General features: G+C 39.9%; 1 protein-coding gene across 6 annotated transcripts in view; it reads left to right on the top strand.

Moving 5' to 3' along the window:
• Positions 1-23,012, top strand: part of Il1rl2 (interleukin 1 receptor like 2) — a 43,462-nt gene that overhangs the window by 9,650 nt on the left and 10,800 nt on the right. For all 6 annotated transcript variants that reach the window (XM_047521837.1, XM_047521834.1, XM_047521835.1 and 3 more), the window contains 4 exons: positions 7,706-7,865; positions 12,378-12,452; positions 19,614-19,743; positions 20,450-20,586. In XM_047521837.1, the coding sequence (XP_047377793.1) occupies positions 7,706-7,865; positions 12,378-12,452; positions 19,614-19,743; positions 20,450-20,586 (502 nt within the window). The remainder of the gene's footprint in view (positions 1-7,705; positions 7,866-12,377; positions 12,453-19,613; positions 19,744-20,449; positions 20,587-23,012) is intronic.

Raw genomic sequence — 23,012 nt, 5'->3', positions numbered from 1 at the left:
TATTTTATGTACTTGAGAGCATACATTTTAAATGGTTGTCTACTGGTTACTTCATCAGTATTTATCCTTAGAATTATTAAAGTCTAATATTAAATAGTATTTTTAGCACTTTTAAACAAAGGGAGGACCATATAATTTTAAAACTGTTTAGTGTCTTTGGTTTACGTGCTCTTGTTATTTTATTGATTTTAATTTCATGATATTTCAGACACCATGTGACATTTTTCTTGTTACACTCTATCAGTATTCTTTTTTTTTTATCAGTATTCTTTTAAGAATTTTTTCATATATTAACTTTTACTTTGCTCTGTATCCAACCAGTACCTCTGAGCATCTGTCTGGAATCATTTATTTTATATGCCTCCTTTCTCTCAAAAATTCCCATAGTGTAATATTTCTTACTGTGAATTTTCTCATTAATCTGAAAAAAGTCTTCGTTACATCTTAATTTTTGTAGCCTATTTTTGATGGATGGACATTTATTTTCCTTCTGCACTTTGGACATATTACTTAATTATCTTATGGTTTCCATTTTCATGTGCAGTAGACTAGGTAGCTTGCTTATTTTTGCTCCTTTACTCTTGAAGGTAATGTGTCTATATCTCTGAATACTTTTAAAATTTTCTCCTTGTTCTTAGAATTTAGAGATGTTACGACGTTGAGTTGAGATACAGATTTCTTATCTATTCTGTGTGTACTTCTGGAAATCATGGCTTGTTTTTTGTTTCTCCTTCATATTTTCTCAGTCCTGCATTTACCTGACTTTAGTTTTCATTATTTTTGGGATTCCCATTATGTATATGTTTAATCATTTTAAAAAATATATTTTCCTTGTCTCATATGCAATTCTTTGTTTTTAATTATTTTGTGTGTATGTGCTTTAATGGGCTATTTCCTTCAGACCTGCTTTCCAATGTACTACTTTTATCTTCTATTAACCAGTTCATTTCTTAATTTTAGTTATTGTAGTTTTCAGAGCATTAATTTTCATTCTTTTTATAGTTTATGGATGCATTGTTGAATTCTCAGTCATGGCATTCTCTTAGGTTTGGATCCCCTTGCCTTACCTTCTCATAGGATTCCCTATTTTTGCTTGAGTGCCAAACATTGAGTGTGGAAAACTTGTGAAGTTCCTTTGAATCTCTGTAAACTTTCATATTCCTGGAAAAAACAAACAAACAAACAAAAAAACATTTAATTTTGTTCCTGAGAGGCTGGGCACCCTTGACTACTTTAATTCATTGAATAATGGAGAGAAGTCTTAGCTAGATGAATTTGGTCTCAAAGCTGTTCTTTTATTGGTCCAACCAACGCATGGCTATTTAAGATCCCAATTGAAGGCCTCAAGTTGATTGGGGTTGTTCCTTGTTGGCAGGCTCTGAATTCCAATTCTTGTCTCCTAAGCCCATATAGCTGCACTGTCTTAATTGTCTGCAGGCATCACCTTTAGAACTGGAAGATGATTTCAGAAGAAAAGCGGATTTCCTCTCTGAGATTTCCTCCTCTCTGGGAATTGGTCTCCCAGGGCTTTGCTGTGCAGTCATGATAACTCAAAATGCCACTAATCAGAATGGTTTGCCTGCTTGAAAACTAACCTAGCTTTTCTGGTTGTTCTCAGTAGGAAGGTAAGTTCTGAACACCGAGTTATTAATAAAAGGCTCATTTGGATGAAATAGTCAAAGGTTTCTTATAGATGTGATAGCTACCATTTGTGCCTCCTTTACCTGCCAGTATAATGACATTCAGTAAATATGTACTGAATAGATAAACAGCTTCCAGGTTCTTCCATCTCCCAGTATTTTTCAATTTTCTTATCAACTATTGGGTCAATGAAAAAAATTGCAGTTACCAGTATTCATTTAATACCTTCTCTGTGTTAGGATTGTGATATGAACTTGGCATGCTCTGTCACATTTTCTTTAGCATTGAAAGCAGTCCCGTTCCCTCGGAAGGTACTGACTGCCAGCCACGGTCTACTCAGCCTCAGTTGACTTTGACTTTAGCATTACCTATTCTTCAAATCCAGCTTTGGACTTCCAGGATATTGTGTCACACATTCCTCTGTGTGGCTCTTCTGACTATACCTCAGACTTCCTGTCATACATCTGCAACCTTGAAACTGTCACCTCCTGGCCCCAGGGTTATGACTTTATAGTCTTGATGAAAGGACTCTCCTGGCGATTCTTCCCTCCTGACCTTGACCTGTTGTGCTTATAGGTGTGAAAACCCTTGACATTGGTAGAGTGTGGATAGGTAAGCGTCAACTCTGTCACTAACTTGGTGGTGTCAAGTCCCAGGTATGCTGAGTCTTAGTTTCCTCTTTTGAAAGGCAAATTTTATTCTGTTATTTCAGAGGGATTGCTAGGGCATAAGAATATTAGCTTGAGGACAAAATCTGTTATTTTCTATTCCAGTATGATTTGTCTTTGAGAAACAGGTGATCATCAGCAACGTAGGAAGTGCTTTAATCATTTATTATCTAATCTAAATTTTTGTAGAACTTGGAGATGGGGTTGGAGCTGTGAATAACAATCTTAAGTAGGTATTGAATTTTATCTCTGGACCTTTAAAAAATCAAATGCTTGTCCTTACCCTCCACTGAATAAGACCATCTATGGAGAGTTCAGACATTTCATTTAAAAAACCACCTCTGGGCTTGAGAAGGTAGGAGGGCATAGGAGGCAAACTGTATAAGAAGAAAGGATTATTCTGAAACTGTCCCACCTGCTAGACTCAGTGACCCTAGTTATTCCTTTGTCTTGGCCACTAACTAGTTTTTAGATATTATCACTCTTTGGGTTTCAATGCTTTCATCTATGAAATGGGAGGATTGGAACCAATTCTCCAAGATATTTGGAGTCTGTTATTATCCTGGCACCAAGGATGTAATAATGAAAGAGAATCTTCATCTTTTATCGAGGAGACATGTAAAGAAACTAAGTATTTTATTAGAGTGTGAGCTGAAAACAAAGAAGGTCAAATTAGAGCAGCCCTTGAGAATGTCAGAGAGCATCTTTCCTGTAGTAAAGTGACTGTTGAGCCATGCTCAGAGAATGAATAGCAGTGAACTTGGAGGGGAAGGGGAGGAAGTTGGCAATTAGAGGGAAACAGAATGTGCCAAGGTAGTAGGTGAGAAGGAGCATGGTGTTTGGGGCACTGGTTAGTGTTTGGGGTGTGTGTGAGAGTGGGGGAAGGTGATGCTAGAAAACAGACATGTCATTTTTTAGCACAGTCTTTTCCCCAATTAAATGATTTCAATGGCTAATAATCCCACCAGGATAAGGACACAATGAAATTTACATTGTAGAAAAAAGTCTTCTCTGGGCATCACAGTGAACACATTTGAAGGGCTCACAAGTGGTGGCACGTTGATCATTTCGGCTTTCTCAAAAAGTCAAGAGGTGGGACTCACTGAAGAGAACATGAAGTAGACCATGAGGACAGAGGAGGAGGAGGGGAGGCAGGGAGCTCACGTCCCATGACTTCTCTTTTCTCTTTACTTGTAAGAAGATGACGATTTTGAAAGAGCAACATAGGTGAATAGGCAGGGGGGAGAATTGAAGGAGATGCAGTGAATTTCTGAGGTGAAGACTGTCGACTTGTAGTGGTGCCAAGACACACACAATGGTCTTGAGGGAAGATCTGGTCTAGTGCTCATCTGGTTGTAGGAATGTAGGCGAGAAAGATGGGATCCACTCAGGAATGGAGAGTCCTTGGGCCAAGATGCAGGAACGACAAAAGATCTAGAGTTGAATTATTGAAAGGAAAGTGATTAAAGTGATGGATTTGTGAGTCAAGAATGGGTAGGAAAGGAAAGAATACCTGAAGGAGGCTGGTAATTAGGAGAAAATAGAGGTGTCGAGTGGACTGATTCACATTAAGATAGAAAAGTTGAATGGATGAATAGAAAGTTCATATTAAAAAATAATGGATTCGGTGTGTCGATACTCGCTGTACAGGGTGAGCCTCTCTATTCTATAGACTATAAAGCTAAAATATCAAGAACAAAACAACCCAAATCACTGTGTCTCTAGAATCCCTTGCAGCTGAGATTCGGTATGTGGTGTGGTTCAGCTTCTCCAGCTGGCGCTGCTGAAGGACCATGGTGAGATGGCTCTCCCTGAATTTCGTGCTGGAAAACATGACCCAGGAGACGTGCAAATCTGCAACGGGGTTCCGAGCTCCTGTCCCTAGCTTTGAGGGAGCTGCCTTCTGAATTTGTTGGTGTGTCTCTACCAGATGGGGCCTGTGGTTGCGTAAGGTTCAACTCCTGATGTGAGTTGCACATGGTGTGTTTCATCCTTCAGTCCCCACTTTCCAGATTGGGCTAAAGGAGGCAGCTCTGATGGCCCCGCAGTGTGGTTCTGAACCAGATGCCGCTCCCTGGGTCTTTCACAAATTTTGTTAGGCATCCAATATCCCATCTTGAATCCCATTTTGCATAAAATAGCTAGAATGCCTTTTGTTTCCTAAAACTAAATCCAGACCAAGAGATATGGCCTCCTAGCATTGTTTTGAAGATTAAATAGCCTATTGATCCACTAAGCATTGGGTTCAGCACAAATGCATAACAGATATTTATAAAGTCAGTTAATACTAGATATTATTAGATAAAGGAATGAAAGAACGTGGATAATAGGGAATTACAATCAGAAAGCAGCACATTTGGTCTTGGGAATTTTGAGTGGTGGTAGTTCTGGATAATGACAAAGTCCAGGCTCTGTCTGGTGGAATTGAAAAGAGAGAGGATTTGAGTTGGCTCATGAGATTGGAGGAATTTGGAGGAATTTTCCAAGATTCAGGTACAGGTATTTAAGTACCTATGTGTGTCGACGGCAAAGGATACACTCCTGGAAAAGCAGTAATGTCTCCAACTTGTTTGGGATCAGTATGGTGGTTTTATGCTCTTGCCATTGTGCTGAATGCGTACTTTTGATTTTACAGTCACCTGACGCTGTGGGTGCTCTCATTAGATGGGAACTCCCTCCTTGTTTCTTTCTGAGACTTACTCATTCTTTGTCTCTATTTTATTTTGTTTTATTTTTTTCTGGTCCTTTCTCAGTAATCACCACTAAATTCATCCTCTATCTTTGGGGCCTAGAATTTGGGGTTCCCCATAATTTCAGCCATGGTTGTTTTCATTTCTTGCTTTGCTTACATTTAAATGGATTATTTGCAGATCCATCTATATACAGGTGGCTTCCAAGCCTCTCTTATCCTGACCTTTCTCCTAACCTGCAGATACTTTGGTCCAACCACCAGGTGCTACTTTGGACATTTCCATCCCCAGAACGCACCATAAATAGATCTGCTTTTTATCATACTCTAAATTGTGTCATTTTTCTGTGTGTTCTTTGCATTTCCTCTTTTACCTAACAATGGCTTTACATACAAATGGGGCACATGGAAGTCTTCTGTCCACTTTCCAGATCCCAAATTTATCAGTAAACTCTGGGGATGGAAAATGCTTTAAATTATTGGGTTTTGTTCACTTTTTGCTGTCTCTACTGTCCTTCCTTCAATTCAGATTCTCCTTAGCCTTAGCTTCTGGAAATCACATTCTTAATCTCTTCCTTGTCTTTAGAATTTTAATCCTTTGGAACACAGCAACCAGAAGAATTGCTCTTAAAACATATTTGACCATCTCATTCTCTTGCTCCTAAAGCTTCAGAGGTGTTCATCTCCTTTTCATGATTTTCTTTGATGGGGCTCTTGCATCTTCCCTAGTTTTATCTCCAGCAGTCCTTTATACCCACTGTGTCTTAGCCAGAATGCTCTGGGCTATTTTGTGTCTCTGAAACACTGTACATGCCAGATTAGGAGTGTTCTTCTTGGTGCCTGGAATATATAAGACATTCAAATATTGGCTGCTCTTTTTATTCATATTTTAATTATAAATCTTGATAGTGAAACATCACTTTTGAAATTCAAAATAAAAATGAAGCCTTTCAGAGAATGTACACTCTGAAATAATTTTCCACTGGATCAAAACAGGGCATCACTTCACTGTAAAGGGACAGACTGGCCCTCAATTAGTAAAGCCAAGAAGTAATATTATTAAATATTTGCAGATCTTGAAAGGAAGAACAAGTCAGTCAGGAGGAACACTGATTAACAATGGAAGCATACAGGAAGGGAGACCCAGAGATTGTGCCTAGCCAGAATTTGTGTTTATCTGTGTCCTGAAGAAAGAGACATCGTCTCATCAGGGTCTGATGCCTTTCATCTGACTCTTAATAGTAATTCCCTTTCTATGTGGTGAGCAGTTCTCTAAGTGATAATTTGGTTTCTCAGTTAGGGCACTTATAGGGAAATAATGTTAAACTTTCGGGAAGTCATAATGGACATTGTAAATAAACAAATACCCACTCTGGCATCACGTATTGGGTTTCGCCACACAAGGTGGATTTATTCACATTGTTCTTGGATGGGGAATGAGCTCTGACTCTGAACTGTGGATGATTAAATGAGGAGAGAGCTCACACAATTAAAATATTTTAAATAAAATTTTGTCAAATTCGAACTTTATATGTTTTCTTTATTAGACTGTGAGATCTCTGAGGACAGAGACTGCATCTTATTCCTGAGGACTAAGGCCTCACACATGCTGATAAAGAGCAGGAACTCAAATGCTGAATGAATAGTTGGACTCATTAGCCAATCAGCCACTCTGTGGAGGGGAGCTACCTGAAGGGGACCAGGCTTGAGAAGGACTTCAGAAGGGGTCCAATGAGAGGAACAGGAGAATACGAGCTTCTGATAGGACAAGGGAAGGGTGAGGCTTGCCCTCGGGTGGTTGCTGAGGTTGACTAGAGAGAAGGGCTTTCCTGAGACTGACTGGCTTCAGGTTGGTGGAGTTTAAGGTTGCTTTCTTGTTGACATGGGGAAGGCCTGGGTGACATGAGAAGTCCTGTGGTATCTCTTCTCTGTGGATTGGAAAGTGTTCTTTTACCCTTGCTTAATACCTCCAAACATGATTTTTGTGAAGAGTTATTTTGGATTTTGTAAAGTAAAACCCCAATAAGTAGAGAAGGTATCATTGGGCCTGCAACACAGTGGAAGCCGTCATGATTCACCTGGGCTTTACAGTCTTACAATTCACCTGGGCTTTACAAAGCCCAGTAGATGCTCATCCACTTGGAGAGACGGGTCTTGCAATGGAGGACCTTCCTACCTGTTCTTGTTCTCCTTCCAAAATCCTTTACAAACTCGTCCCAGTCTTTCTCCCTGAAGTCTTCTGTCTAGCCTACACAAGTATTTTCCCTCTCAACTCCTATTAGACCTACTGTTTGTATCACTCATTTTAGCCTGTGAAATACTTTATCAAATCTTCCTGAGACAGATAGAGATGGACAGATGCAAATATACAGATTACAGATTATGTATATGTAGTCACACATATAACATGACGAGACAACAAATTCCTGCTATCATCTATCATCTATCCTTTTCTCTCTCTCTATCCATCCATCCATCCATCCATCCATCCATCCATCCATCATCTCCATACGTCCTATCTATCTATCTATTTATCTATCGTCTATCTATCATCCATTGGTCTTTTGGTTATATTGTAAGTAATCTAAGGTCTAGGGTTCCCACAGATTTTTTTAAATCTCCCCACAGGTCTTAGGATGGAGCTAACTAGGAACATAACTGGTACCTTGCCCCCAAATGCTAACTGAAATTTATTTATTTTATTTAGGACTGCAAATTGATTACAGGGGCACGGTTTGTTCCTTTGGAAGGGAAGCTTTTCGTGTACAACGTTTCTGAAGAGGACAGCGGGAGCTACGCTTGCACAGCCAAGCTGACACACGAGGGGAGATCGTACATGATTGTGAATAGCATCAACGTGAGCATCAGTAAGTACGCTTACACCTGTTGCCTGCTCTTCCTCACACAAAGCTGAGCTGGTTGGCTTCAGGCTTTGGACAGAAGTGATGTGGATTTTTATTTTCCTGAAGATGAATAGGCTTTAAAACATGTCATGGGTAGATCAGAGGGTGGAAAGGGTGAGGTAAGAGGGAATGAACAACTTAGTTTTTCCCCAGCTGCAAAAAAAACAAAACAAAAGCAAAACTTTTGGTTGATTTGTGAAAATTAAATGGAATCAGGTATATAGGGCAACTGCCTGGGTACCTGATAAAGAGCAGGTATTGAGAACATCATAGGTATTATTAATTTGACTCTTATTTCCCTCAGCCTTCACTTTTGTGAGTGATTTGCGGGTCCACTCCAGCATTGGCCTTCTCTGTCATGAACATGGTTCTAGAATAACCTATTGTTCATGAGATTTCACTTCTTGACCCAGAACAGTCAGTTACCTTGAACATATGCCCTGGAGATTTGAAAATAGAATCTTAAAACAAATTCTAAAAATAATTTGACTCAAGCCATGAATTTTATGGAGGCTTAGGACAGAAGGAACTTATCAAATTCACAAAGCTGACTCGCGTCAGAAATAGGACCTGAACTCTGGCCTTCGTTGTTCAAGTAGACACATTTCCTTCTAAGCACACTGGGCCAAGAGTTCTTCTATGTCACCTTGTGCTCATTCTTCAGTAGAGAGTTACTTTCTGTATTTGCCCATCTAGAGGGATACAGTAGAAGGCTGGATGGTTCTTTGACTTGGACCTTCATGTTTGTCACTGATTTCTAGTTCTGGGGATAGCTAGCCAGCCCTCGATGGTGGTGTTCTTAGGGGGTCATTTCAGCAGAGGTGGCCCCTGATGCTCCTCTGGGGAGGCTCCAGGTCAATCCAGCATGGCCCCTTTGTCCAGTGTTGCCTTGCATTTCTGTCCCATTCTTCCTTCCTCTTGTGTCCTCCAGTACTCTCTGCTGGAATTATGTATATGATTAAATGTTTTGGGGCAGCCTTCCTTTTTAATTTCCTTCACTAAAGGCCACTTAATTAAGAAAACAAAATTGAACTAGATTTTGTGATTTTTTTGTCCTCTTGGATTTCCTGTTGGTGGGTATTTCTCTGAAAGTAGGTGCCATCCTCATCTTGTTCCCAGCTGAATCTTAGCTCCAAGTCCAGTGGCTGGCTTAGTGCAGTCATAGGTCTGTTTACCAACCAAATGACTGAGCACCCAAATGTTTCAGTTTTTCACGAGTAAATGAGCAACTTTTTTGGAAGGTTGAAATTTGTAAGGAAAAAAATGAAGACTACCTCAAGAGGTCACTGGGTCCAAGAGTCCGTATTTCCTGCCAGTTCAATCAACATTTATTTATGGTTTGTTATAGGCCAAGATTTTGTTTGATAATTTAAAACTGAAAAAATATCTTCCTTCTATTGAGAAGCTCCAATCTGGTGGTAGTGAATTTGAAGATATAAATGAATCATTTTTAACATTATATGCTAAGATAATCTTATCGATGGTGCCTAGGGACACAAAAAAGAACAGAAGGAGCTGCAAAGTGCAGGTAAATGGTCTAGGAGGTTCTTAAGAGGAATTAGCTTTCAGCTGAATTTTTTTTTCCAGTTTTTAAAAATTTGTTCTTTTCAGTTATACATGACAATAGAATGTATTTTGACATATAAAACATACAAGGAATATAACTTCCCTTTCTTGTGGTTGTACATGATGTGGAGTTAACACTGGTCATGTATTCATATATGAATGTAGGCAAATTATGTCCAGTTCATTCTACTGTCTTTCCCATTCCCATCTCCCCTTTCTTCCCCATATTCTCCTCTGTCCAATCCAGTAAACCTCCACCTGCCCTCCCCTCATTGTGAGTCATGTCTGCATATCAGAGAGAACATTTAGTCTTTGGTTTTGGGGGATTGGCTTATTTCACTTAGCATGATAGTCTCCAGTTCCATTCATGTACCAGCAAATGCCATAATTTCATTCTTCTTTATGGTTGAGTAATATTCCATTGTGTATATATACCACATTTTTAAAATCCATTCATCTATTGAAGGGCACCTAGGTTGGTTCCAAAGCTTAACTATTGAGAATTGAGCTGCTATGAACATTGTTATGGCCATATCACTATAGTATGCTGATTTTAAGTCCTTTGGGTATGTGCCCAGGAGTAGGATAACTGGTCAAATGGTGGTTTTATTTCAAGTTTTCTCTCAACTGAATTTTGAAGGATTAATAGACTTTATAAATGTAAAGAAAATGAGAAGTTGTCCCTAGGTAGAGAGAACAGCATAAGGCAAAGTGTGGAAGTGTGAAATGTCATGATTTCTGTTGGAGTTGTAATGAAGTTCATAAGTGTGTATGAGATGAGAGTGGTGGGGAACTGAAGACGTGGAGTTAAACAGGGGCAGTTTTAAGGTGCCATTTATACGTAAGCTTTACCACATTGCCACTAAACAACCGTTGGGTGGGCACAAGTGTGGATTCATGAGGTTGAATTTGTGATGGAAGAGATCAGTCTTGAGAAGATTTGAAGCAGGAGAGGTTGAATCCCTGGAGGAAGCTGCTGTAAAATCCAGAACAAGTCTGGTAGTCTGAACCTGGGTGAAGTCAGTGGGGGATTTCTTCTTTAGTCATTCATTTGGGACTCTTTTCTGAGAGCCTAACAAGTCCAGATTCCATGCTAGTCAGAGGGAACACAGTGATGCATAAAACAGCCATGACCATTGCCGTGATGGAGGTTGAGATCCGGAAGGGAGGGGCAGTAGAGACAGATGATAATCCACCAGTGAGATGTGTCGTTAACTGGAGTGATTGGTGCAGAAGGAAAGAAAAATAGGAAATCATACAGATAAGGACCTACTGAGAAGTCAGTGGCTCAGGGAGAGTTTTCTGGTCATGGTCACGGTGATGGTCAGTGATAAGTGAGGGAATTGTTGACATATTTTGCTAGACAGAAGGAAGAGCAGGTGTGAAGGCTGTGGAACAAGAGGGATCATGTCATATCACAAGGATGAAAAGCAGGCACATTGGGTTGAAGTGATGATTAGTAGGAAGATCTAGTAGATAAGAACCTGGAGAAGTAGTCAGGGGTCAGAATCAGGTAGGAACCCAAAATCCAAATTGGGAGTGTGGATTTCATTCTAAGAACAAGGGTTGAGAGCAGGAGTGTAGTATGATGTGATTTTTGTTTCTGAAACAGTAGACTGACTTCTGCACACAGTGATCCATACAGGGATGGGATAGAGGTTAAGAGGCAGGTGCAGAAGTGTAGGTGAGATATCATGTAGGCACATGTATCATGGTAAAACCAACAATAGACAGATATGGATGCATTCAGAGACATCTCCAGAGATAAAACCCACAGATCTTAGTGTTGAATTGAATATGGAGATTAAGGAATATGGTGGGTCAAGGAATCTAGCTGTGGGTATCTGCAGCTGACTGAATGGCAAGGCTGTTCAATGAAACCAGATAGGTCTGGGAAAAACCAAACCCATTTAGAAGTCAGATCATGCGTTTGGTCATTAATAGGTTGAGTGTGAGGTACCTTTGAGAAATCCAATAGGAAATGTAGACAAGGCCATGTCCTGTGTGGATCTGGAGCTTAAAGGAAGGACTGGAGATATGACTTTCAAACCACTGGCCTTGAAGTTATAACTGAAGATGCAAGCGTGGATGATCTTGTCCAGGAAAGAGAGTAGAGAATAGGACACAGATAACTTAGAAGTGGAGATAGAGGCACAGACTGTGAAATGTTAGGAGGTATAATTTGTTGCACTTGGTGATGAAATCGAGGAGGATGAAAGAAAAACTATTTCCTAGAAAGTTATGGTACACTGACTAGTGAGTTATGGTGCACTGACTAGCTGGTGATAGATGCTATTTGGGGATACTAATTTGGAATAGTTTATAGAATGCACAATTATTATGGCCATCATAAAGGACATGTATTTTGGCATTTTTCCCTAGCTTCTCTCCCTCATTACTTTTCTACATCCTACCCCAAATATATAGGAAATATGGGACTAAGAGGACAATGGTTAACTTTTGGTAGACAAATTGGGAAGGGAAAGAGTGGAAAAGACCAAGGAGCAGGGAGTCCAGAGGGTCAATACAGAGAGACAGGCATAAAGTGGGAGTGGTGTGGATGAAAGAACTAGAGAATGACAGAAAAAGGATCTGAAAGAACATGGAAATGATTGGAAAGAAAGAGGACTGGAACTGAAGATACTGGCAAGCTGGGGACCTCATTTCTAACTAGCCAGAACTTTTGGTAACTCAACTCCTAGGTTTTTCCCCCGCTCAGCAATTCAGTTATTCTCATTTGGAAAAAAAAATGTGAATTTATGGAATAATTTCTCACACCCTAGGTTTTGACTTTTCTCAACCAGGGTTTATTGAAGGCTGTTCTCTGATGTGCTTCTGGCTATAGTATTAAGGTATTTGGGAATGTCATGTGGGATTCTAATGCCATTTACTGTGGATTTGATTTCTTAGTAGGAAGAGCTGGAAATGGAAGAAGAATTCCTAAAATAATTTATCCAAAAAACAATTCCATTGAAGTACAACTTGGTGAGTAAACTAATAGAAGCCAAGGGCATGGTTCACTATGTCAGCATATTTACTCTAGTGAATATTTTGAATTTCAGTGGTAAAGACAAATCCCATGCACAGCCAGTTTCTGGCTTTGAATATGTCTGCTGATCAGGAGAGGCACCAAAATAAAAACAGAGCTGGGGAAGTTGTAGTATTGGAGTTCTGGCGGGAATCCCTGTGGTTCTAGAAAATTACTGTAAATCTGTTTGTGTGAAGGTGATGAAAATGTAAAGATCACTCCAGAAAAAGACTACTATAATATAAAACTACTACTTAAATTGTTGACCAGGAATTCTGGGTTATCTAATACTGGAAGAATATTAAAGTGGAAATGATCATATTACATTCTTTCCTTGATATGGGAACAAAAAATATTGCCTAAATGGAGAAAAATGGTTCAATTTATTTGTTGAAGCATAAAAGTAAAATTTTTCAAAAACCTGTTAAGTACCTTCTGACAAAGAAAAAGTAAATTAAACCAAATAGGTATAAAAATATGTTGTCAGATTGAATCAAATATTAAGATCTAAGTAGAATTTTGTAAATCTAATAACACGCTCTTTTCAAAAGACACATATGGAAAAATGCATGACCTAAAAGATGCAAAATAATTGGATATGCAACATACTTGCAGAAGTTAACATGAAAAATCAGGTTGCTTGACTTCAGTCTGATAATAATCTTTTAAGACACTCCCAATGACAAATCAAATCACTTTATATCTATCAAAACTACAATACATCCTAACATACAAACCTTTATTTATTAAATAGCATTTCAAAATGTATAAAGCTTAAAGTCTCAGAAATACAAGGAAATACAATAGGACAATATTACTGTTTCAGTGGTAGTGGGAGATTGCAATACATTCAGCTTTGACAGATTTATTAGGCAAATAAGAATGTAAAAGGGTTCAGTAATACCATATGTAAATGTATTTAATAGAGCACTCTCATAACTATCTGTGAAAAATGTAGAATCCCCAAAGAGGAAACTGCACAGAACACATTGTACAATGAGAATGCAGAAAACCTAGAACATTATAACTAAAATCAAACAATGAAAAAATTTCTCTCATTAAATATGTGAGATGATGGAATTGTTAACTAGCTTGATTTAAGTATCTCACTTTGTTAACATATCAAAAATCACATATAGTATATAATTATTATTGGTCACTTAAAATTTAAAAAAAAATTTAAAAGAGAAATTAACAAACTCGTTTTATAATTATTTACTTTGTTGGTTAGAGATTAAACCAAAGCCACAGTTAGAGATATTTAGAAAATAATGGCCATGAGAATATATCATGTTGAACTTTCTGTGCACAATATTGTGCTCTAAACAAGTTTGTATCTTTAAATACTGTTATAATTAAGTGTAGAAATAATTAATATATATAAATAACCATTTATCTCTGTAGAAAAAGAACAACTAAAGAAAAAAAGATAAAAGTAGGTAATAATGGATATATTAAACGAAAAAAAGTAGAATGATAAATTCCACAGTTGGTTCAGAAGTGGAAGAGTCGAGGGGTGTGGAATGGAAGGGAGGTCAACTTCCAACAAATCTCCTTCTCTCAATCCCAAGATACCTGAATAGAAGACTTGTGGATGTGAAGCTTATGAAACAATGAGCGGAAAAGAGATGAAATTGATTTAAAAGGTCCTAAGCCTTTATTCAGAGGCTCTTTTCAACATTCAAGGAACTAAGATGCCATGATAACGGATGCTTGGGTCCATGTCACTCACCGTGTGGGTAGCCTTGGAGATCTCATGAACACCTGAGAGACAAGGTCACCTGACTTCATTTCCCACTCCTGTCTTAGGAAGTTCTAACCTGCGTACTTAGACAGCTAAAAATAGGAGTCTTTAAGGAGGAAGATAAATATATAATCATTTTTAAATGACCTATGAATATCTATGTAGAAAAAAATTTTAAATTATCTAAAATGTTATAACCACTATTAATTCTTCAATAGGGTTTATTCCAATCCAAAATAAACTTTCAAAGCCATTATCATTTTCACAGGCCTGATAGAGCAGTATATTATCTTGATGCTAATGCACTTTCTCTGGCTTTCTTAGCTATTCCAGCAGGCTGTGTGAAGCCTGTTTTCTCCTGGGACACAATAGAGCAGTATATTATCTTGATGCTAATGCACTTTCTCTGGCTTTCTTAGCTATTCCAGCAGGCTGTGTGAAGCCTGTTTTCTCCTGGGACACAATTCTCATGGGTGATTATGTGCAGGCAAACACCTGCCCTTTTGCTGGGGAATCTCAGCATGTCCCATCTCCAGGCACCAGTGTTTCCCTATGAGAATGCACTTGGCATGTCGTCTTGTGATTTGCATGACTGGCGTTATTTTCTCCACATTCATTGACATTTATTTCATGTACTTAGAAAATTGAAATGGATTCTATTTTATCTGAATACATTTTTCATCCAACCATAAGAATCATAAAATTATCAAATACCAGAATATTGTAGTTTGTATGCATTAAACCAGTGGGCAGAAATTCACAAGTGAAAAGATAGAACAAGTAGATAGCATTGAGCATGGAAATATTTCAGATGTTTTCTCCCATATGTGAAAGTGAGAGAGAGTGAGAAAAAAGAAGGAATTAATAAATAAAATTTAATAAAGGGGATCTCATGAAAATAGGAGGGCGACCAAGAGAGTAGAGGAAGGGGATCGAGAGGCAGGGAGGAGAGGAGGGGATGGGGCAGTACTGGGGAATGAAATCCACCAAATTATGCTAAGCTCCTGTGTGAGCATGCCAAAATGCATCCTGCACACACACACACACACACACACACACACACACACATCCATATATTTACACACATATATACATATGTAATTATAATGCACTAATGAAAATAATAATAATAATAATGGAGATCAGGAGAGTAGAGCAAGGGGGAGGGAGGAGGAGAGGGAAACAGAAGGTACTAGGGAACGAGATTGACCAAATTACGTTAGGTGCATACACAAATATGGCATCATGAATCCCATTATGATGCATAATATATTGAACCAATAAAAATTTTTAAAAATCACAGAACATAAAATCCTTCACTTCAAAATGAATAAATAAGTAGTCATATTTAAAGGAAAAAAAGATGAACTAGTTCTGTAGAGCTGATGGGTATGTTAATTAATTTGATTGTGATAAGCACTATAGTATATACGTATATACATACATTGTATATATGTATCAAATATATCACACTATATATATTAAATATATATAAAATCCTTACTTGTTCATTATTTTAAAGGTAAAAATGTGAAAAACAAAACAAAATAAAAATATCTGTATATATAGAAATGTAAAGGGCAAAGTAGGCTCTCCTACTTTAGATTTCCAAAAAGAGCATGTTATTAGATTTTGTAAATCTAATAACATGTTTGGAATAGAGATGACAGAAAATAGATCATATCATTTTTTTTTATTATTGTAAACAAATGGGATGCATGTTGTTTCTCTGTTTGTACATGGCGTAAAGGCATACCATTTGTGTAATCATAAATTTACATAGGGTAATGTTGTTTGATTCCTTCTGTTATTTATCATATCATTTTTATACTAAAAAAAGCCAACAGATCAACAAAACTGCAGAATCTAAGTGAGGCCAATAACTAATCTACACAAGAGAAAAACCCAACAAAATATTTAAAATATTCATTTCCACTAAAAAAAAGTACATGAAAGTATATTTGTCCATGAAATTGGTCAGGATTGGGCACTACGTGATACCATCCATTAGCAAGGGTAACATAAAGGGTGCTCTCGCCAGATACTGATAATGGATGCGAGCTGTCTCTTTAAAACGTGTTGAAACCCTTCAAGGGAGTCCCGACTCACTAGCACAGAGATGCAGGTCCTCACGGTGCCCAGTGACATTTCATGGTTTGCCTCTTCATTCCCTGCGCTCAGCAGCTCTCCACCTCATTCTGACCCTCTCCCCTCTCCACCTGGCCGTCTGCTCCCGCTTCTCCAAAAACTCAAGTACAGCTCTGCTTCAGGGATTTTGTTTGCTGTTCCTTCAGCTTTGACGCTGTTCCCAGCCCTCCATGCCCTTGGTTCGCCCTTGGTTAGCTCACCGGTGCACCTTGTTAAAAAGTACACAGCTTAAGCAACCACCCCCTGTCCTCCCAGATCTTTTCATAAAATCACTTTTCACTCTCACAGACTTCAAGTTTTCTTTTAGGATGTCTGCTTGTTTGAATTTATGCTCCTGAAGAGCAGGCTTTTCGTCTGTTCTGTTCCCTGCTGTATCACCTGTGCTCAAAACAGTGACTAGAGTGTAGCAGATGCTCAAGAAATAGTGGTTAAATGGGTAAATGAGAAATGCTTTACTTTGAACCTGACAGAGACCATTGCCAATATATATTTAGAACCTTTGGCAATGTACACTTTTGGCCCAGTAAATTCTAGAGTCACAGGGCTTCAGATAGAGAAATATCAGATAAGCATTTTCAAAAAAGTTATCTGTGGTCTGTTTAAGGAAAGGAGAGACAGGATTGAAGTTTTCTACAGTAAACTAGAAACTTGAAAATTATAGCATTTCAGATTTGAAAAAGAACAAATAAGTGTTCAGCACTTATCAGTATAATAACACCACCTCCCCAGAAAATCCTCAATAAAGGGTTTAAAAGCATGTTAGACTTACTCGAAACTGAGGATTACTAAGCTAAAATATAGGGGAAGAGAAAATCTTTAGGATGAAGCTTAGAGAGACAAAGGAACAGGAAATACAGAAGTGAGGGCAAAGGAAAGAGGCTATAGAGATTCCCTCTCTCCTCTCTCTCTCTCTCTCTCTCACACACACACACACATTCACACACAAATAGATGGAATCTTAGAAGAAAGAAAAGAGAGTACGGCCAGGCACAGTGGCGCATGCCTGTAATCCCAACTGCTCAGAAGGCTGAGGCAGGAGGATCTTGAGTTCAAAGCGAGTCTCAGCAAAAGTGAGGCGCCAAGCAACTTAGTGAGACTTTGTCTCTAAATTAAATACAAAATTGGGCTGGGGATGTGGCTCAGTGGTTGAGTGCCCGAGTTCAATTCCCGGTACTTCCCCTCAAAAAAGGAGGCAAAGGAAACGGTATTTAGTTCCAGACAACACTGAGAATGTTCCAAACTGATAGGATACACTAATCCAAAGATTCTGTAAACAAAGAATCCCAAGCAGGCCCACTAAAAGTAAAACTATACCTATATATACCACAACAAAATTATGGAAAACCAAAACCAAAGGAAAAAATATCTTAAAAGTAGGAAAGAAAGAAAAAAATTTCCTTCTGTGTACAGAAATAAGACTGCTAATTGAACTTTTAACAGGAACAATGGAGGCTGTGTGTTAAATAAAAAAATCACATTATTATTATTATTATTATTATTATTGTACTGGGGATTGAAGCCAGGGGCATTTACTTAACCACAGAGCCACATGCCCAGCCCCTTTATATATTTTATTTTGAGACAGGATCTCGCTGAGTTACTCAGGGCATCATTAAGTTGCTGCGGCTGGCTTTGAACTTGTGATCCTTCTGCCTCCCAAGCTGCTAGAATTACAGGTGTGCACCACTGCAACTGGCTAAAAATGCTAATTTTTATAGTGCGGTACCATCACACACATGTCAAGATGGCAAAACTAAAGTGTCTGGGCACCCCGAGTACTGTTGAGCGGGTGAAGTATAGGAAGGCTCCTTCCCTGCTGTGAAGTTGAAGATATGTATGATCTGTGATCTACCAATATTACTGGTAGAGAAACATGCAAGCCCATCACATATGCAGGTGTTTCTGTGTGGAATGTCCTCGTGGGCCCCAGGGGATGTGCAGAAGGGAGTTCCTAGGCGGGCGCCATGGGGCACGCCTGTAATTCCAGCAACTCCTGAGGTGGAGAAGGGAGGATTGCACCTTCTTTGGAAATTGTCTTGAAATCAAGATAAAAATATCTGGAGATGCAGTTCAGGGCTTGAGCACCCCTGATTTCAATCCCCAGTATTGGGGAAAAGGAAGTTCCTAGGAGCCCCAGGCATGCTAGACAAACATCAGAAACAACACGAGTGCATATGCAGCCATGGTGGAGGGATAAATGAGTGCTAGTGTATTCTATCCTCTCGGGTGTAGTTGCACGCAGCAGCGTGACGGGGCTCACCCGCAAAATGCTGAGCAGTAGGAGCCGGTGCCCAGGACTGAACTTGCAAGTGATGAAATATGAAGTCAGGAAGGCACCTGACTCTGGAGACTCAGGGCTCTGGAGAACACCGCCTTCCTGACGGAGCCAGGGTGGGCGGGTGTTTGCCTCGTCATGATTCATTAACTTCATGCCATAGTTTTTGCCCTGTGTTATATTTCACAATACATCTTTCAAGTGCCACCTAGAATAACGCAGTAGCCTCGAAACTTGATGTACGATTTATGGGACTTACTGAGCAAAGTAAAGTGGAAATATGGATTTAGTAAACAAGATGTGTGAGTGTGTGTGGAAGCAGGAGAAGGGAAAGAAATGTAGAAATAGGACTGGATTTGGAACTAGGAAACTGGAGTGCATGTCTCTTCTCTCCCTGTGTGACCTTCATGTGTGACCTTGGGAGAGTCACTCAGTCTGCCTGAAACTTCAGTTTTCTCATCTGCAACATGGGCATAGCACTTCCCCTGTCTTCTACCTTATTGGATTGTTTACAAGATATGAAGACTGGGGGAGAAAATACGTGTACGATACTTGGTAAACCATAGAGCTCTCAGCTTGAGCTCTAGTGCAAGTGCTCGATGTCCAAGGCTCTGGAGAACACCGCCTTCCTGACGGAGCCAGGGTGGGCAGGTGCTCGAATCTCTGATGTTATAGATTCTGATTCTGATTCTGTTGTCATCAGAAGCTGTTGGCTTTTGGCAGCATGTTCTGCTCTTTACAGTAGGTATCCTGGAAGTCCACTCACCCCTTCTGATCTCTGCCCAGAGAGAGAGCCAAGTAGACTAACCGTGACCTGGGGTGGGGAAATTCTGGTACTCAAGATATTCAAGGCTCAACAGAAGATGCTTTTGTTAATTGGGAGTTAACCAATTTGAATCACTGAAACGTAGTAAAATGCTCATTGTACATGTATGAATTTGGTTGCTCTAGGCTCTGCCCTCATTGTGGACTGCAACATAACAGACTCCAAGGAGAACACCAATCTGCGATGCTGGAGAGTCAACAACACTCTGGTGGACACTTACTACAGCGAATCCAAACGCATCCAAGAGGGGATTGAGTAGGTGCTTTGTTCCTCTGGCTTCTGCAAAACCTAACCAGGCTGTTTCCATCTACCACCTGCTGCTGCTGCTGCTTCTCACACGCAGCTCCCAACTTCTTGCCACGCCCCTTGGCTTGCCTTTTGAAGATCCTAGTGTGCTGTGTGTGGCCGAGATCCGGCTCAGAGAAGTGAGCCCAACCTGACTGGGGTTGTGCCTTAGAGAAAGAATGTCCATTTCTCTCAACTGCGGCTTGAAACCAGTCCATTCCTATTCAGTGTTGTCCTGAACCGTTGGCCTTTGAGGGTTAAATAGTACAACTAGAGCCAAGGTCCTGGGGAGAGAGGACATAGTTTCTGGTGAATTGAGTATGAACTCTACTGTGGTGGTCTGATTGGAGTGGTGTAAAACGGGACCCGTGAGCTCAGGGCAGTAGATCTTGTGCAGGGCCTTGCAGTGGAGCTGAGCTAGGACATATGGGGAGGAGCAGGCCTTTTGGGCACAGAGATGGTGTCCATACTTCCTTGCCACCGTCCAGAAGAAAAGGCACAATCTACACACCTCATGGAACCATTCAGTGAAATATCCTTAGGGTAAAAAAATTCTTAGAGTAAAAATATTCTTTAGGGGAAAAATACATTAATTTATCTCCAGAAAAGAAAACATTATGAATTATGTTTGGTTACTTTGACCTATGTGTTCATGATCGACTGTTGTCTTTTATAGAACCAATGTTTCTTTCCCGGAATACATCTTCTACACGGTAAACATAACCTTCTTAGAAGTGAAAATGGAAGATTACGGCCTTCCATTCATGTGTCACGCTGGAGTGTCCACAGCCTACTTTATACTAACGCTCCCAGGTAAGGTCTTCTGCTCAACTCCATTACATAGGGCTGGCCAGGAAATACATCTGAAAGAGAAGGGGAAGTCACGTGCCTGGCGGTGACACAGGAGGGTCAGAAAACCTGGATGTGACACCTGGGGAAGAGTCGATGCTATTTCTGAATCTGCGTGGTGTCAGGTTGGGATGAAGTGGCATCTTTGAAAATGCCATATACATATACATTGATAACGTACGCATCGAAATTCTAGAAAAGTGAGTTTTCCTTTACTCAACCTAATTGCCTGACTTTTATGACTCTTTACTTATAATTTTCAGCTCTTAGATTTTTAAAATAATTTTGCATGCAAATAAAATGCTTATGCATATTTTCACCATGTAACTTTGCAAAATTATGTATTATTCTGATATTTGAGCAGGCGTGCTCCCAATTCCAAGTGCATACAAAAATTTCACTCCAGAGAAATAGAGAGTAATAAAGTAGGGTGAAATCAGAGCTTCGAGAGCAGCCAAATTGATAACCTACCAAGAGAAGTGTGGTAAAATGCTAAAATGCTAAAATGCTAAATGCTAAAATGCTGTGTGGTTTAGCAAAGCATTTTTTCTTAATTCTATTAATATAATATCATTGTGTGTGTGTGTGTGTGTGTGTGTGTGTGTAGCTCATACAAGACAGAGGCCAGTGTTGAATGGCCAGTGTCCTTAGTAATCAGTTAAACCTATGTTCTTAGGCCTCTAGCTAAAGTCCTGCCAGAAATGTTTTTCTAGAAGTTAACACAAAACACAGGTTGCTGTGCAAAGCTAGCAGATATGCATCTGCTTCTGCCGAGCTCCTGACATTTTTTGTCCACAACCTTCCTTAGAATAGTGGCAAAATAGGGATGTGTGCCCAGCAGCTTGCCGTTTTGGGTGTGCACGTTCTCTCCCCTGGCCATGACCAGGAGGCCAGGACCCCTCTGTCCCCAGCTGTCTGCTCTGTGTGGGCTCCTGGCAGCTCTGCATACCTCTCCTGACCCGTGAGGAACCCCTGTGGGTTGCTCCAGGAGAGAGGAGCCCGGGGCTTCTCTGCCTCCACTGCTCACTTTTCCTCTTCTCTTTGACCTTTCACGGGATCCAGCTTCAACCTCTTTCCTCAGGTTGGTCTTGCGCACCCATCTCTCTCCCTCGTGTCAGTGGGGTTTCTAGGTCCTGTCTTAAGTGCTGATGTTCTCTGCATCCTCACCCCTGACAATCGCCCTTTCTCCATGGCTTCAGTGCCAGCTCCATGCAGGAGCAAATGTCTTCCTCCGTGTCTCTCTTCCCATGTGGCAGCCTGACTTTCTTCCTGTGCACCAGATGGCAGGTACCTTGTGAAGTATCTGTGTGGAAGCACACTTACCTCCTCAAACCTTCTGGTTCTCTTTCTGTGTTTCTTCCCTTTGCTCATGTCCCCCCATGTCTTCCAGGCAATTCTGGTTCATCTTCTTCTGTCCTCTTCTTCCCTTGTGCCAATGCCCAGTTAGTTGCCAAGTTCTATGGAGACTTCCTCTGTCCCCTCCTGTCCACTTCCACTGGCAAGCTAGATGGTGGAGTGCTTCCAACCCAGGACAGCAGGATCCAGGTTTCCAGGGTCACAGGTCCTGGCTTTACCGTTTCTGAGTTGTGTGGCCACAGTGCTGTTCCTCAACCTCTCTAAATTTACTTTTGTATAAATTGACGATCGTAGCCGGGCCTTCCATGGAGCATTGTTGTGGAGACTGAATTGGAATGTAGGTTTTTAGGTTTTTTTTTTTTTATTGTGAAACGTTCATCGGGGAAAGGACATGTAGAATTTACAAATTGCATAGCAAATAATTATATAGCAAATTCATGTCTAGCTGCCACCTAGATTAAGAAAAATGACCAAACACCACACATTACCAGACCCAAAGAGCCCCCACATGTTCTTCCTGATCAAAGCATCTTTTTCCTGTTTAGATAATCACTCCTCCAACTTTTAGAAAAGTTATTGCTTTGCCTTTCCATCTGTGTTGATAGCCCTAAAAAGTCCAGTTCATTTTTGGCCTGTTTTTGAGGTTTATATTAAGAGGATTCTGTAATATGATTTCTTATGACTTTGGTCTCCTTTTAGGTGTCTGGGCTTTGATGATACCTCAGTGATGTAGAATGTAGCTGTAGGTCATTCATTTTTCTTGCTTTATCCTAGTCCTTTGAGCAGTTAGATCACCATACATCCACTTTACTATGCACCCATGACCATTTGAGTCATTTCCAGTTGGGGCTATTAGCCAATAATCACACTGAAAAGCTTCCTGGATATGTGTCCTGCTATGCATGCAGAACGTTCCTCTCTGGTATAAATACTAGGAGTAGAGCTGCCTAATGAGAGTCTGTTGTTGACTTTTCTATATAATGTCACATTGCTTTCCAATGTGATTGGACTAATTCATACTCCTGTTGCCCACT

This window comes from Sciurus carolinensis, chromosome 13 (assembly GCF_902686445.1).
Source record: "Sciurus carolinensis chromosome 13, mSciCar1.2, whole genome shotgun sequence".
Lineage (NCBI taxonomy): Eukaryota > Metazoa > Chordata > Mammalia > Rodentia > Sciuridae > Sciurus > Sciurus carolinensis.
This window is presented reverse-complemented; position numbering and strand designations above follow the sequence as displayed.